This window comes from Neovison vison, chromosome 2 (assembly GCF_020171115.1).
Source record: "Neovison vison isolate M4711 chromosome 2, ASM_NN_V1, whole genome shotgun sequence".
Lineage (NCBI taxonomy): Eukaryota > Metazoa > Chordata > Mammalia > Carnivora > Mustelidae > Neogale > Neogale vison.
Window position 1 is genome coordinate 158652397 of NC_058092.1, and position 17570 is coordinate 158669966.

At 47.8% G+C, this 17570-nt stretch overlaps 1 protein-coding gene across 1 annotated transcript; it reads right to left on the reverse strand.

The window, feature by feature from the left end:
• Positions 1–564: 564 nt before the first annotated feature.
• LOC122900623 (spermatogenesis-associated protein 31E1-like) lies at positions 565–6439 on the reverse strand. The gene is made up of 5 exons (XM_044239393.1): positions 6213–6439; positions 5439–5496; positions 4825–4885; positions 4298–4573; positions 565–4063 (listed from the first exon to the last, which is right to left on the reverse strand). Exons 1-5 carry the CDS (start codon positions 6408–6410, stop codon positions 625–627), a joined length of 4032 nt encoding a protein of 1343 aa, XP_044095328.1. The 5' UTR covers positions 6411–6439; the 3' UTR covers positions 565–624.
• Positions 6440–17570: the final 11131 nt, after the last annotated feature.

The following is a 17570-nucleotide window of genomic DNA, read 5'->3' on the forward strand; positions in this document are numbered from 1 at the left end:
TTCAGTGCCCTGGGGCTGGGCAGGCTGGTGCCTGGGGCTCTCTGTGGCACCACACACACCCTCAGTGCTGGGAGCGAGCTTGTCCCTTGCTGCTCCGAGTGTAAGGGGGCTGGCTGCATGAAGCTAATATGTGATTATCTGGGAAGAGAAGGCTCCTGGGGTGGCTTTCCTCTACTCCCCACAGGATACGTGGATGGGGGCAGGATTTCTCACCTCTGCCCTCAGGGCCAGCCTTGTGTCTCCCAACTGCGGGCCCCACTCTGATCTAGGACTCTGTCTTCCTGGAGCCTGAGCGGGATTTCTGCCTCAGAAGACCCTCCCTACAACCACACAAATTTCAGGTGGAAGGAAAGCAGGAGAGGATGGGCAGAGCAAGGTCCCACTCTGGGTCTTGTTCACCTTGTCGTGGAAATGGAAGGTGTGTGAGGAAGGGGATGGGGTGGACCCCAAGGTCCCTGGCCCTCCAAGGCCCCATCCTTCTGGAAGCCAAAGCAGGCCTTTGGGGAGATAAAACCCTGATCCCATCCACCCAAGCAGGGCACACACAAAGTCCAGCACCACTCATGAGAGGAAAAACACCAAACATGTATTTTCGGGAAACAAAATTTTGGCACGGGGAAGTTATTAGCACACAGAGGATGTGCTAATATGAGAAAAAATGGTCTTTCTTTGCATATACTCGATTTTTTGAGGGAAATCTTTCTGACCAGGAAAGATGTGTGAAGCGTTCTCTGCCTGATAGGTTGAGGCATATTTTCGAAAACTGCATGTAGGATAATGGAGAACTCGACCTGAGACACCTGCCACCATCGGCTGGTGCTGGCTGGATCTGCCTGGGGGCCCCAGGTTCCTGGGGAGGCTTTTCCATTCACCATTTCTGTCTCTGGCCAGCTGGCTCTTGCTAGGGAAGCTATGGCCCTTGGGGGTACCTTGCTGATTGGAGGCTATTCCTCCCATCACTCTCTTCTGGTCTGTAGAGGCGAAAGCCCTGTGGGGGCAAGAAAGCCTATGTACTGGGGCCTGCAATTCCTTGTGCTGATACATCTCTGAGGCCCGAATTCCTTGGTGGAGTCGCAATTTTTCCACCAGAATTTGTCCCACAGCTGTCACTACCGTCTGAGTTTCGGCAGCCCTGTTGTCCATAACCGATCTGCTTCTGACTGGTACCCAGCTCTGGGCAGAAGCCGATGCAGGCTTGCTTTTTTGAAGGGGGACTTCCAGTCCTTTGCTTTTTTTAGTGGGATTAAGGCACTGCAGAAAATTCTTCATCCTTTGTCTAAAGTGGCTTTCCGGAAAAACATGTCCCTTTTCTGGTGGCATGAGCCGGAGGTATTTGCTCCCAAGGCTCTCTCCTGATCCTCTGACCTGGGGAGGGTGGCCTATCTTGCTAGCTTGGGAAGCCCTGATTGCCAACTGTTCTGCACACCTGTCTTCATTCTCTTCTGGCTTGGGTCTCTTCTGGTCCTTTCCCTCATCAGAGGTCTCATTGTTGCTCTGGCTGTCACTTGGTTCCTCAACCTTTGGTCCACAGGGCTCTTGCTGCCCCTCACTGCTTAATCCACTTGAGCTAAGGTTATGTGACACTGGGGAAGCTGGTGTCTCTCCACTGGCATGTTCCATTTGGGAACAGGAGGGTGACTCTTGAGTGGTCAAGCTTTCTGCAGCAAGGACAGCATTAGTGTGAGTGTCTGGTGGGAGCACATTGGTGCCACTGTCTTCAACAAGCACACAAGTGGCAAAGTCTGGGAGGAGGAGGTCACTGGGAGAATCTTGAGGAAGCTCACTAGTGGTAGGGCCTTCAGGCTGGTTCTCCGACTCTATCTTCTCTTGGAGCTCAACCTTACTAACCTTTGTTTCAAGGCTTACCTCCTCTGGATCTTGAGCAACCAACACTGTAGATGGTGAGGGGCTTTTCCTAGCACCTGGATATCCTGATCTCAGATCCACATAAATGGCTGGTTTGTTGGCCAGCCCACTGGGTCTTAAGACAACTTTCCACGCAGGGGCCTTCTTGGCCTCCATCGCCTCTGTGGCCCCTTCAGACCTTGGAGTTTGGGACCTGAGCTTCATCTTCAGTGTTGCTACCATGTCTGGTGAGGCCTGACCCCCACTCTCTTTTAGCTCATTCCTGGCCATTTCTAAACTTGGACTTGGTTCCAGGTTGTCTTTCTTGGTCCCCATACCAGTCTTGCTGTGCAGGTTTCTGTTTGGGAGGCTGAAAATGGAGGCCCAAGAAGGTGATCTGCCCTCCTGACTTGATAAAGACGTCTTTGAGGACTGATGGCCATCACCAGGTAAAGTCCTTCCCAGGGCCTGCTGGATTTGCTCACGTATGGGTGAGGGAACAGGCAGGGGACTCCCTGAAGTGGAATCAGACTTTTCAGTTATACCCTTCTCTTCTGGATGGGGCTGAGGTGGTTTCCCCAAGAACTTGTAAAATTTGGCTTTTGAGGGGGTCCCAGGTATAAAGGTGGCTGAGCATGGAAAGGGGGACTGGGGAAAAGGCAAATGTTGAGCTTCAAGTAGTTTGAGCTCAACTGCTATAGGCTCAACAGTTTGGAGAGGTAGGTCCCACTTACGCCTCACTCGAAAACTTATGACGTGTGTTTCCAGCTTCTGCTGAGTGTTAGGACAAAGGAAGGACAGCTCATGGGAGGTGTTTACGCAGAGCTCCTGATCCTTTAAGGGTGCTAGATTTCTAATAGCCATGTGGGGTTGGGACTTGGGAAAAGCATGGCTGGCCACAAACCAGGATCGACGCACAGTCACAGGGATCAGACCTTTACTGATCTGTCCTAATTTCCTGTGTAAATGAACCTTTAAAGTTCTTTCTCTACGTTGCTTGTCTGGGCCCCTGGCTAAGTATTTTCCTGGATCACCCTCCAAGGCCCCTATTAAGGGTCTTCCAAACTCCTTCTCAGAGTTGGTTCCCAGAACCTTCACTGAGAACCTAGCTGAGATCCTGGAGAAACCTGTTGGTGTCCTCTTCAGACACTGCCTTAGACCCTTACCAAAGTTCTTCTCTAGTTTGAATCTTGCTTTATACTTCCTGTGGTATGTGGACCTGGTCCTCCATGTAGCTTGGCTGCTTTTACCTTTAAACACAAAGGGCCTTGAGAGCCCCTGCTCTCCCTGTGCCTGACTCACTCCCAGGGATTCATCCTGAGGCCACCTCAGTTTCAGAGACAGCTGAACCTTGTGGGGCAAGCTGCTTTGCTGTTTATCCCTGCTGAGCTTCCTCTGAAGCTGTGGCTTCTGGATATTAAAGATGACAAAGTCCCCTTGAAAGGTAGAACCTGATCTGTGGGCCTGGGAGGCCTGTTGGTCCTCCAGAAGCTTGGGAGGGACTTGGCTAAAGAATTTTGGAGATCTTTTCTCCATAGTGGGTAAAGTCTTCCCCCTTCCTTGTTGCTTTGGCGACAAGGGCCACTCCAGATGTTGCATTTTAGTTGGGGTAAAGGATTGTGTCTTATTCTGGGATGTAGCAAAAGATACCCTACTGGTCCTCCTCTGGGATGGGAGAGAAGGTGGACTTATTGGGACAGAGGGTGCAAGGGGGACTTGGGGCTGGGGCAAGGTTAGTGTTGAGGGTTGAGTTTGGATCCCACGGTGGAACAATGGTGGGGCATGGGAAAACTGTGAAGATACTTGATCCTGGTTTAGAACTGGCAAGCAATTAGAGATCCCATTGAATAAAACAGAGGGAGACTGTAGTGGAGAAGAGTGAGAAGAAAACAAGGCAGTGGTCACCAGGGACTCACTGTGCAGAGAGGGGAGACCCCAGAAGAGCTGGCTGCGTTTCCATTGCAAGTGGTCTTCCAAGACCTTGGGAGATGAGAACGACTGAGGTTGGGCCAGTGGCTCTGCTTTGTTTTTCATGTTCCAGAAGGATGGTGGGGTGGTGGTAGTCTGCTCAGTACCCAGCAGCTTCCACAGAGTCCCCCAGAAGCTCACGTGGTCGTCTGGACACCACTGTTTGAAAACTGACACAACCTTTTCTTTCTCCTTCCAACTCTTCAGTTCTACCCTTTTGCTGATTAGTAGTTCAAGGAGCTTCTGGACAGCCGGATTGACAAATGAAGGGTTATGAGTCTCTATCTGCCTGTTAGTAAGGCCACCCCAGAACGAGGCATCTGGTGGGTGGCAGGACACGTGTTCTTGCTGGCACTTTTGCTGTAATGTGCCAGGCAAGAACAAGGACTTGGTACTTTTCCACCACCAGGAAAAGGATAAAATGGGGTAGCTGGCATGGCCAAGGCCTGAGATGGTTGAAATGAGAGAGGCCCAGTTGGAATGACTTGGAAGAAAGTTCTTTCTCACTGTGTCTGGTAGGATTTTTTTAAATTTAGTTTGCTCTTCTTGAGGTCTCCCTGGCAGGGTGGAGGCCAGAGGCCGAGGGGGCCCTGTCAGCGGAGCACGAGCAGGTGATGAGGCCACGGCAGGAGGAGCGCCTTCCACAGGCTCCCTGCATGGCTGATGGGCTCCAACTGGCGCCCCTTGGCGCACCTGACCAGGCGCTGCTTGATGTAAGGACTGGTGAAAGCCCCCCTGGTCAGAGAGCCTTGTCAGGTGGCTGTGGGAGATAAGAGGTGTGAGCTGTCCCTGTAGCAGCCTGGGGCCGGGAGGGGACCCCATGGCCCTCCACGCCCCACACCTACATCACAATACTCCTGCTGTCCCTCAGCTTGGGGCTTTGGTCACAATCTGTCCCACGGCTCCTCCCAGCACCCCCAAGAAGCCCAAGAGGCTGTTTCCTGCAGCCCTGGGGGTCACATCACAGACTCGGGGAGGCCCACCCAGGGGAAAAGGGGGCAGATTCATTACCTTTGCAGAAGGGAGACTAAACTGTGGAACTCTTCCAGCTCGTGCAGGCAATTTCTGCAAGCTGGAAACAGGAGACTGGGTCACAGGGGAAGGCGGGGGCCCAGGTGTCTTACAGGAGACTGGGTATAATGTCCCTTTAGGGGAGACCTTTGGGGGATTGGACTTGGAAGCCCCAAACAGCACTGTCCAAGGTCACGTGCCCACACGGTGATTACAGGGTTCATTTTGGGGATCGCTTTGTCTTTTACAAAGTGTATTCTCACTCATGACCTTGCTGGGGGAGGAAGGACTGCATGGCTTCACAGAGGAATATGAGCTGAGTTGAACAACTTGTCCACAGTGGGAGCAGGAGGTCCCGCCCCCAGTCTAGGCCCTGGGGCCCCTGCTGGGCGACACCCATTTCCAGCCCCTCAGGGCTTTGTTCTGGTGCAGAATCTGGGAAGCCTCTGGGTGGCTTGTGATCTCCCTCCCAGGAGCCCCCAACCCACCTCCCAGGACTCTGTTTCCTGAGGGATGGGCTCAGGCCCTGGTGTCTTGGGAGACGGTGGGGCCGGGCTTCAGAGGAGGGGACACAGTGTAACTGGAGCACGCAGGGGCGAGTGGCGGACACTCACCTTTCAGAGTCTGGCTTCTCTGGCTTCTTTTGCTCCTCCTCCGTGGCTCTGCTTGGTACTGAGATAAGAGAACATGGGGAGGCTGGGACCCCCAGCCCAGCAGCAGGTGCTCACTGCTCATGAGTAGTGTGACTTCCTACGTTTAACTAAGGGGGTGGGCGGACTGTGATTTTCTTTAGTTTTACTCATTTCCTTTTCAAAATGGAAACAAATATTTCCAGTTTTCCTTCTTTGAAGAATGTACAGAAGGATATCCTATGTAAGAAGTTTGCCACTGTTTCTGACCTGGTGGCGCAACTGGACTTTTTCACATAGGACCCCACTTTCCAAGGCCAGAGCCCCACTCTAGCTGCTGCTTGGGACCTCCTGGGCTCAGTACTGCCCTCAATCAGCCCTGAAGGGGGAACTTTCACCTGAAATACCTGTCCTGGGACGGTGGCTGGTGACCCAGTGCTCAGGGGCCTGACCTCCGCTAGAGAGGCAGCTTTTGGCCTCTGGTCCTTGGCCACCGGTCACTGAGTTTGGGACACTGCCCTGGACCCCTCCACCACACCTGGATTCTGGCCCGAGATCTTCAGGGAGAAATCCTCGTGTCCCTCTAACCCCTGCTGAGTCTGGCTTGTCCTGGATGGATGGTGGTCTACTCTCTCCTGAGAATACCCATTCTATTCTTTCCCATTTCAGGGGTCTTTCCAGTGACTCAGAAAAGTGGAAAGAATAATAGAAAAGAAGATAGAATCACACTCTGCTGGGTCTGGGCCGAGGGTTCCTTACCTTCCTGCTCTTCTTGTGCTTCTTGCCTGGTGGTGAGGATGGATCACGCTGGAAGTAGGAGAGGAAAAAGACAAAGAGCCCTATCCCACATACAAGGGCAAAGATGGTATTAACTGCCCAGATAATGGGACTGGAGCTCATCCAACCATTAAAAAAGAATTCCTGAGGGAAGAGATAATTTTCCATCTCTTCCCTCATCAGACATTAATGTCTGATCGCATTGCTGCCCTCAGACAACGGAGCCCTGAGAGTTAGCGACCAATCGCACTGCTGCCCTCAGACAACTGAGCCCTGGGTGTGGAGGTGCAGATACAAGCCCCAGGCCCACATCACAGAGCTATTGTCTGGTCACAAAGGGCTCCTGAGGGAGGGGGAGGGGACAGAAGAGAAGCAGCCCCTCCCCCACCCTGTGGCTCCATCCCTCCGCCCTCCCAGGCCTCCAAGTTCCTCCCTTCAGCAGACACCAATCTCTTCTCTCTATCTATGAATCTGAGTTTCTTTTTTTTTCCAATTCTACATACAACTGAAACTATATGGTATTTGTCTTTCTCTTATTTTATTTAACAAGGTATTCTCAAGGTTCTCCATTTACCACGACCATCACCATTTCATTATTTTTTATGGCTGAATAGTATTGATGTGTGTGATATCTTTATCCATTCACCTCAGTATACATGATTCATTTAAGACTGATGTTTTCTTATTGACTTTCTGTGTGGATGACTTTTCCATTGATGTAAACTGTTGAAGTTCTATATTGTGGGGAACCACATGTTTAATGTTTTGATGTCACAACCTTTTTAAAATATAAATATTTTAATTATTGTAGTTTTAGTTAAACATATTATTTTTGTCTTCACTCTAGCTTTATAAGTGATTGCCTTGTTTTTTTGTTGTCCATTGTCTGGTTTGTCAGGGACCAAGAAAGTCCCCAGCAGCAGTGGGCTCTGGATGGGGATTGCTCGGCCTGTGGTTGTCTTTGCCTTGTTTTTTTGTTGTCTGTTGTATTTGGAGAAATGGGACAAGCGGAGAGTAAGGGACCTGTGACAGCCCTAGGTCTTGTTCTCGAACATTTCAAGGATTTTCAAGGTAAAGCCACCCAGTCAGGTGACAAGGTTTCCCCAGGAAAACTAAAAACACTCTGCCAGTTAGAGTGGCCCACAGGGTGGCTGCCGGAAGGAACGTTTGCCTAGGCTCAGATCTATTCAGTGAGGTGTTCGATCTACATCGAGACCAAATACCGTACATTGTGGCCAGGTGATATCTGATAGAAGAGCCACCGTCATGGCTCAAGTCCCACCTTCCCCTGCTAATGAAACCATCTCTCTCCCTCTAAGGCAGGTCACAGCACCAAAACCAGAACAGACAGATAAGGGGGAACCAGGGAAGAAGACCGTCCTACCCCCATCGGATGTGGAGGATGTGGAATTTCCCCTCCCCATCTGTCCCCTAAACCTGACTCTCAGTCCTGAGATGCCCTTACCAGTCCACCTCATATGCTGTTGGGGTCCATCTATGGGACCACCAAACAGAGAGACTGCCCTGATCTTTCCCCTTTCCTCTATCCCCCTCTGCCTCCCTTTACCTCACCAGTACTGTTGGCGCCAATGCTGCCTCTCCATGAGTTTGCTCTACCATATGGGAGAGGGCACCCCCAACTAACCTATATCCCTTTCTCCTCTTCTAACATCTATAACTGGAAGGCCCAACACAAATCCTTTTCTGTCCTCCCTGAGGATTTAATTAGTCTCTTGGAGACTGTCTTTCTTATCTACCAACCTACCTGGGTGGATATTCAACAGCTCCTTATGTCTCTCTTTAACGCGGAAGAGAGGGATCGCATCATGCAAGAAACCCATAAGGTGAAAAGCGAGAGACTTGGCAGGGACCTCGATCCCTGCCAAATGGAGGACTACTTCCTGAGGGAACCCCTCAACTGGGATCTAAACTCCAATGAAGGCAAGGAGAGCTTACGTTTCTACCACCAGGCTCTACTGGGAGGCCTCCGTGCAGCTGCAAGGAGATCCATAAATTTATCTAAAACTGGTACAGTGGCTCAAGGTAAGAATGAGTCTCCAGGAGCTTTCCTAGAAAGGCTTATTGAAGCCTATAAAATGTATAGCCAGATCGACCCTAGCGCACCCGAAAATCAGAGGGCAATGAATCTTGCATTTGCCAGTCAGTCAGCCCCAGATATAAGGAGGAAACTTCAGAAAATTGAAGGATTTGAAGGGAAGAATCTGACTGAGTTAGTGGGAATAGCAGAAAAGATGTTTAACAACAGGGATGCAAAAGTGGATGAAAAACAGACAAAAAAACTGGTTAAGGTTTTGGCATTACATGAGGAGGGGAGGAGACAGGTAGGGGATAGTAAATGGAAGGAAAATCCTAAGCACAGAGAAGGCAGGTGGGAAGACTTAGATTCAGATCAGTGTGCTTACTGTAAGGAAAAAGGACATTAGGCCAAGGAGTGCCCCAAAAGGAAGACAGCAATGCTTGCCACCAGAGACTGAAGGGGCCATGGTTCGGATCCCCTCTCCAAACCTCAGGTAAAAATTGAAGTGGAGGGGAAATCAATTGATTTTTTTGGTGGACACCAGAGACCAATTTCCATCATTACTTAAACCCATGGGGAAACTATCTGGAGAGGAAGTCTGGGTACAAGGAGCAAATGGCACAAAGAGACATAAATGGACAACAGAAAGGACTTTAAATTTGGCCTCAGGAGTAGTTAAACATTGATTTTTTTTCCCCTCCCTAATGCCCCATATAACTTGATGGGAAGAGATCTCCTCCACAAGTTATGAGCTGGCATTCAGTTCTTGGAAGGAGACATGATTGTAACCTTGAGACAACCCAGTGTACAGGTGCTATGGCAGCAGTAGATGAATACCTCCTTTATGAGCCAGTCTCAAAACCAGAGGAGACAAAGGGGGGAGCCTTCTCCAAACCCTACAGGTCGAGTTTCCCTAGGTCTGGGCAGAAGGGGAGCCCCCTGGCTTGGCCAGGGGACAACATCCAGTGGTGGTGCAATTAAAGGCGATGGTTATGGCTGTTTGCGTTTGGCAGTACCCCCTCCCCCCAGGGAGCAAAGGAAGGGATCAGAAAACACATTAACTGTCTCCGAGGAGATGGGATCCTATTTCCTTGCAAATCTCCATGGAACACACCTTTGCTGCCCGTCAAAAAGGCCGAGACTGGGGAGTACCGACCTGTTCAGGACTTGCGAGAAGTTAACAAACGGGTTGTAGATATCCACCTGACGGTGCCTAGCCCTTATACCCTACTCTCCCTCCTGGGCCCCGAAAGAACTGTGTATACCATCTTAGATCTCAAGGATGCATTTTCCTGCATATATTTAGCAAGGGAATCTCAGCCCCTTTTTGCTTTTGAGTGGTCCGACCCACAGGAAGGGTTCCAAGGCCAGCACACCTGGACAAGACTTCCCCAAGGATTCAAGAATTCACCCACCATTTTTGACAAGGCCCTACATGAGGATTTGTGTGAGTATAGAACCTACAACCCGGGAGTCACTCTGTTATAGTACGTTGATGACTTGGCTAGTAGCCGCTGAGGACGATGAGTCATGTTTGTGGGGGACGAAAGCTCTCTTACAGACTCTGCAGGAAAAAGCGTATCAGGTGTCAGCGAAGAAAGCGCAGCTCTGTCAGAGCCATGCCACTTATCTAGGCTTTGATCTCCACGAGGGAGTGCGTTCACTGTCTGAGTCCAGGAAACAGTGATCACCCAATACCCCTGCCACACCATGTCCCGACAAGTGAGGGAATTTCTTGGGACGGTGGGTTACTGTAGGCTGTGGATACCGCGGTTTGCAGAGATTGCCTGACCTCTCTACAAACTGGCAAAAGGGAGGCTCACTATGATAGAGTGGACAGCTGAGGCAGAAGGAGCATTTCGGGAATTACAAACAGCCTTACAGAGTGCCCCAGCATTGGTCAGCCCAGATCTTACCAAGCCCTTCCACTTGTATGTGGATAAAAAAGCAGGGGTGGCCAAAGGAGTTTTGACTCAGACTCTGGGGCCTTGGCAAAGGCCAGTAGCCTATTTTAGCAAGAAACTAGATCCAGTAGCAGCTGGGTTCCCCCTTGCCTCCACATAATTGCTGCCACAGCCCTCCTGGTCAAGGGTGCAAGTAAATTGACTTTGGGTCAAAATCTCATCATAACCACCACACACGCTATCAAGGGCCTTCTCCGGACTCCACCAAACCAATGGATGACGAACAGCTGAGTGACGGGGTATCAGGCCCTCCTCCTTAATGAACCAAGAGTGACCTTCCAGCCCCCAGCGGTGCTAAATCCAGCCACGCTGCTGCCAGAGGAGCTGGTTGACCACCCACACGACTGTGGGGAGGTCCCAACCCAAGTCACAGGAATAAGGCCGGATCTCAGAGACGTTCCCCTCCCAGATGCCGAGATGACTCTGTTCACAGATGGGAGTAGCTACATGGTCAATAGAAAGAGGTATGCGGGGGCTGTGGTGGTTTCTTTTGAGCAGGAACTCTGGACAGCAGCCCTGCCACACGGAACATCGGTGCAAAAAGTGGAGCTGATTGCATTCACCAAAGCACTGCAGATAGCCTAGGGTAAAACTGCCAACATCTATATGGATAGCAGGTATGCTTTTGCTACTCTCCATATACATGTGGCTATTTATAAAGAAAGGGGCCTATTAACAGCAGAAGGAAAAGGAATTAAAAACAGAAGAGAAATATTGGCTCTCCTCTAGGCTATTTGGGATCCAAAAGAGGTGGCCATTATGCATTACCCAGGTCACCAAAAGGGGACTGATTTGATTTCAGAAGGAAACCAATTAGCAGATCAAACTGCAAAGCAAGCAGCCTGAGAAATAGTACAAGAACTGGTTACACTCCCGGCTCCAGCCCTACCAGAAAAATCAAACTATTTAGAAGAAGATTTAAAGTATTTACAAAAATGGGTTAAATTGGGCTATGAAGGGAACTGGGCTAAGACTAAAGCAGGAAAAATAATTCTTCCTCGAAGACTAGATAAGAAGTTAGTAGACCAGATACATCAGGGTACTCACTTGGGGATATGCAAACTCAAGGAACTTATAGACAAGCAGTTCCAGGTTTCTAAATTAGGGTGTATGGTTCAGGATGTAGTTGATAGATGTGCTCAGTGCTAGGCAGTTAATGTGGGAAGAACTAAAATGGGAAGAGGGAAAAGAGAAAGAGGTAAGGAACCAGGAATTTATTGGGAAATAGATTTTACAGAAATGAAACCTAGAAAATATGGGCACAAGTATATGTTAGTTTTTGTAGATACCTTTTCAGGCTGGGTAGAGGCTTTTTCTGCCAAACATGAGATGCCAAGAGTGGTAGCTAAAAAGCTTCCAGAAGAAATAATTCCTAGGTTTGGGCTGCCTCTTGCGATCGATCGGGTCAGACAATGGCCCTGCATTTGTGAGTTCAGTCTCACAGGGATCGGACAAGGCCGTGGGCACTAATTGGAAACACATTATGCCTACTGGCCCCAGAGTTCCGGGCAAGTAGAGAGAATGAACCAGACTCTTAAAGAGACCTGGTCAAAACTAATTCTGGAGACTGGTGGTGGATGGGTGGATCTCCTTCCTTTCACCCTCCTCAAGGCACGATGTACACCCTATTTAAACAAGGTGACCCCACTTGAAATAATGTTCGGGAGACCCCTCCCCCCCCCGGCTCTGTCGTCGGCTACAAGAGGTTGCCCTAGCAAAAATGACTAATAATTCTGTACTCCAGTCACTGCATGCATTACAGTCTATCTTAAAAAATGCCCACTCAGGGATCCGGACTGCCCACACTGGGTCAGAGACAGAGGTGGAACCACATCCTTACCAACCCGGGGACTTGGTTTGGATATGTCGCTATCAAGTGGGAAACTTGGAGCCTCGCTGGAAGGGACCATTTACTGTCATCCTGACCACCCCCATGTCAGTAAAAGTAGAAGGCATTAGGGCCTGGATTCACGCGGATCATGTCAAATGAGATGAGGATGAGGACGCCCCCCAGAGATGGAAGCCGCAGCCCATGGACCCTGCTGACCGTGGACTAAAGCTAAGACTAAAAAACCTTTGTGTTTATTGTTGCTGCTATTGTTACCTGTTTATGTAAAGTATAGGCAGGAAATTAGATGAATGGAATTAGGAAAAATGAAAAAGGGTATACAAAGCGGTGAATGGCTAACTCATCAGCTGACTGTGCACTACTGTTACTTTTTGGTCCCTGCATTGTAAATGCCCTAATGTCATTTGAACAAAAGAAAATTAGAGCGATAAACATGTTAGTCTTACAAGCTCAATATAACCCCTTACAACAGGAGAACATAGAACTGGCTGAAAAGTCAGGATTTGACTAATTTCCAAGGAAAAGGGGGGAACGTGAGGGCCTGTATGAGGGCCTCTTTAGCCAGAGGAACTTACTTGCAAACCCCAGATATAGGGGTGGACCAGACCAGATGGAGACATCCAATCAGTGGGGCGTTCATATATTTACTGTGGTCAGTTGAAATTCAATTGGTCACCCATATTGCTGACCGAGTATGACTGTGCAGCTTTCCCTGTGTGTTGCAATCTCATTGGCCACCTGTGTGTGGGCTGGGCTCAACCGCCTCTTTAAAGGTTGATTTGTGAGGCTGGATGGGAGGGAGTAGTAGTAGACGTTGGGGGTAGTCGTTGGGGTAGTCGTCAGCCTCGTCAGGGTTGTTGTCTGGGGAGCATCGTCCGGGGAATGGCCTTGTCTGGGGAGTGGCCTCGTTGGGGTCGTCGTCGTTGCCTCTTTGTAAGAGATGGCCCCTACCAGTCAGTTTGGTTTTCGATGCTTGGCGTGAAATAAAGCTTTGCTTGACTTTCACTTTGCATCAGCCTCGTTCCTTTGATCACAGACACTAACAATTCGTTTGGAAGAGGGATGAAAGAGAGAGAAACTGAAGCAGACTGAGCAGGGAGCCCAAGGTGGGGCTTGATCCCACAACCCTGAGATCATGACCTGAGCAGAAACCAAAAGTTGGACTCTTAAACAATTGTGCCACTGAGGTGCCTCCCTCAGTACTCTAAACACATCACACTGCTCTCTTCTGGCCTGTGAAACGTGCTGAATAATTTGCTGGTAGCCTACTGGGTACACTTCCCTGCACATAATAAACAGGTGTTTTGCTGCTGCTTTTTATCATTAATTTTTGACATTCAAATTATAATGTGGCTTGGTGTTGGGGTCTTTGAGGTGTTTTTTATTTGTTTGCTTTTCTGATTTGAATATCCCAGTGTGGTGTTTTCTTCCTCAGGTTAGGAAAGTTTTCACCCATGATTTTTTCAAATAAGTTTTCTGCACCTTTCTGTTTCTCCTCATCCTTTAGGACTTCTTTAATTTGAGTGTTATGCTGCTTGATGTCACATTAAGTTTCTTAAGTTATCTTTAACGTTTTGAATTCATTTTTCTTTTTGTTGCTCTGTTTGGGCAGCTTTGTGTTCCACCTCAGAGACTCTATTTTCTGTTTCATCCAGTCTCAGGCTGAACACCTTTAGTGTAGTTTTCGGTTTAATTATTGTATTCATCATTCCTGTCACTTCTGGTTGGTTCTTTCGCACACTTGCTGTTGCTGGTGAAGTTCCCCCTGTGCTCCTCCATTCTTCCCCCGAGTTCCATGGGCATCTTTATGACTATCAAATTGAGTTTATTACATGTAGGTTACTTATCTCAATATCATTAACATTTTTCTGAAGTTTTGTCTTATTCTCTTATTTGGAATGTATTTTTATTTCCTCATTTTTCTTGACTTCCTGTGTTTCTATATATTTGGCAAAACAACTACTCCTTCCAGTGATGAAAAGTTGCCATGTGTGGGAGACGAACTTTCTCCCTTACCCTTGTCCTGGTTCTTAGTTGTCTCCTAACCTTTGTGATTGTCTAAACAGTCTGATTTATTTCTGATCTGTCCCCAAGACCTGTCAGTGTTCCAAGGAGAGGAATCTAATCTAACACTTTGTTTTAGGCTGATTGGAAGTCAGACACTCAGGAAGAAGCTTTTAAAGTGTGCAAGTATATATAGTCTTGTGGGGTGACAATTTCAATCCCAGTTGGACTCCAGATTGGGAGATCTGGAGGTGTCCCTGGTGACAGTTTCAAAAATCAGGGCTCTAGATAAGTGTATAAGCTCCTTTCTGGGATGTTTGGTAGAGCTGTATTGAGGCAAAGGGGGTGAGCAAGGATGGTTTCTTTCTGCTTACATTCCCTGGGAGCACCTCTGTAGCCTCTAGATGTCTGGGAGACATGAAGCTTGTCCCTCAGGTTGAAGCTTCAGGGTAAGTAAAAAGGCTTTATTCATGGAAAGACAGGGGTTGTGTTTCAGCCTGCTGTCTATGCAGTGTCCTGGGGGTACTGGTCTGCCAAGAAGTGTCTTTGCATTTGGTATAGTTCCCTGGAGTTCAGGAATGCCAGCCCCCTTGGGCACCGGAGCCAAACAAATAAGGGACATCCCCTGTGCGGTTTTCACATGCCTACTGGCTTTAGCAGGGAAGCTGGTGCGTGCAGGGGGCAAGGCACGCCCTCTGGCTTCAGAACAAGAACAGGTAAATGCCTTGACTGCATGTACTCATCAATTTTAGCTGTGCTGCAAGAGAATGCCCTATCCCAGTCCCGAGATTGGGGGCAGGGAAATGCCATGATTGTTCACACTAGTCTGCCCTTGCGGGAGTGAAGAATTGCTGCTACCACCCACTCTCTCTAGCCTCAGCAAGGTGGTGGGACCATGCTGGGACTGCGAGCCCTTCTTCTGAGGCAACAGGAAGGTGCTGTGTCACAATGTGCCTACCTTGGCCAGCAGGGTAGTTGGAGAACCCACAAATGGTGTCTTCCAGAGCCTTTGTCTCCAGAGAGACCCCTGACTCTCCCCTGCCCCTCGGGCAGATACCCTCAGATGAACAAATGAATTTTCTTGCCATACAGTCTAGACACTTTAAAAGGGGGAGGTGAACCATGAGAGACTATGGACTCTGAAAAACAACCTGAGGGTCTTGAAGGGGCGGGGGGGTGGGAGGTTGGGGTACGAGGTGGTGGGTATTAGGGAAGGCAAGTGTTTCCTGGAGCACTGGGTGTGGTGCAAAAACAATGAATACTGTTACATTGAAAAGAAATAAAAAAAAATAATTTTTCCACAAAAAAAAAAAAAAAAGTGGTGCTTTTGAACAGGATCCCAGGATGAGTGAGACCAAACACTCAGTTTCCTATAGTACTTTGGATCCCTCATCTCCCTTGGTTTTCTAAGCCAGGCATCTCTGGGGAACTCATCTCTCTGCTGCAGATCCCAAGGGTTGGACTGCCTGATATGAGGCACCAACTCCTCACTTTTCCAGAGGAAGCACAAGACTGGTGAGACCCCTCCCTATTGTGTGCTGGGCTCTGGGGCCTGAGTTTTTTGTGAAGACTAAATCTCTGCCTCTCTTACCTGTCTCAATGACATTCTTTTATCTGTTGACTGTCATCCAGATTTCAGATCATTTTCATAGGGAATGATCCGTATGTAGCTGTAGATTTGATGTGTTTATGTTTATGGGAGATCAGTTCAGGATCTTCCTTTGCTGCCATCTTGAATCCCTTTCCAGAATACATTTTGATAGTGTTTTATCAGACGAGATAGTCCCTTTCCATACTACTTCCTCAGCATCTAACAGGTGTATTATGTAATGGATTTTTCCTAAAGTAATTGCTCAAATCTATCAAATGGTATTAGTTTTACTCTTCCTGACCTGTTCTGACCTTTAAACTCTCTGAGTCCTAAATTCATGTTGAATTTTTTTCTAAGATTCTTGGAGGTGTATCCATTTTAAAAGCCTTTATTTATTCAGTTATTATTATTATTATTATTATTACCATTGACATTTACTGTTATGTCTCAGCACAGGCACTGATTGATGGGGGTGTTGTATGAACGTCCTCCCTCTTGTTAACTACACTTTATGAGAGTAATGTAAACCTTCTCTTTTTGATAATTTACTGTATCTTCTCCTGAGGACAAAGTCAGGAGTGAGTCTATTGATGTAAGGCCAAAGAGCATGATTGATAGTATCGATATAGAACAAGCCAAGTCATGGGCCTTATGTGCATAATGGGTTCTGTAGGTGAGGGACAGATGGGAGTGATGTGAAGGGAGGGAACTGAAGTGACATGAAGAAATAATCTATTTTTATCTTCTCTAATGGCACCAGCCTGGATCAGAAAACTTCAGAGCACACAGAACCAGTGATTCAGAACTCATATTGTAATTATACATCCATTATTTTCATGCGAGCTCTTGGATCATGATTTATCAGATATCAGTCTAATAAATGATTTCAGAGACATAGAGAGCTGGAAAGAGCATTGTTGGAAATTAATTACTTTTTGTGAACCCAGCAGAGAGCTGATGTCACAGGAAGAAGAAGCAACATGAAAACTAGAGAGTGACAGGCACTCACTGGGAGAAGTAAGAGCACAGCATTATTCAGGGCAGACACAGACTGAAGAAGTTAAAAGCTCAAACAAATATGAAACCAGGAAATTTTAACAAATTGAGCAATGACACAAGCAAGCATATGTTGGATCAAATTCCAAAGAATAAAATAAATGTCCATGAGTCCATATGAAAAAATAAATAACAGAAAAATTATTCATGGTATAGATACAGATATTCCTGCTACCAAGAGGTAGAGTTTAATTCTCTTCCCCTTGACTGTGCACTGAATTTAGTGATTGGCTTCTAACTGATAGAGATTTGAGGGGAAAAAGTGTAACTTTTCAGCAGAGAAATCTGGTAGGTGCCATCTAAACCCTGTGATCAAGCTACCATCCCCAGTTATTAGTCAAGCTTCTGTCATGTACATCCTGAAATGATGCATAAAAAGGGGACTCACCTTTGTGCTATACTTTCCCCCAAACAGAACTCCAGCCTAATTAATAGAAAATATCAGAAAAATCCAAAATGAGAGAACTTCAAATGTGAAAAAGTCTTAAAAAAAAAAAAAAGAGCTATGGGAGTTTCACAGATTGAGGAGACTAAGCTGATACATAACTAAACTCTATGTGTTATCCTTATTTGGATTCTGGGAGAGACAAAGGACACTAGTGGAAGACACTGGTGAAATCAGAATAAAATCTGTAGCTAACAGTGGTACCGATGTTCATTGCTCAGTATTACAGACACAACATGGTTGTATAACATGTTGACAGCAAGAGAAGCAACTTGAGAAGTCATCACTTTTAGCCTTACAGTAAGAAAAATCAGGACAAACTGGAGATCAGTAGCTTTTCTTGGGCTCCTCAGAGAACCAAGGCTTCAAGACTAGCTGCCACCCTGAAATTTA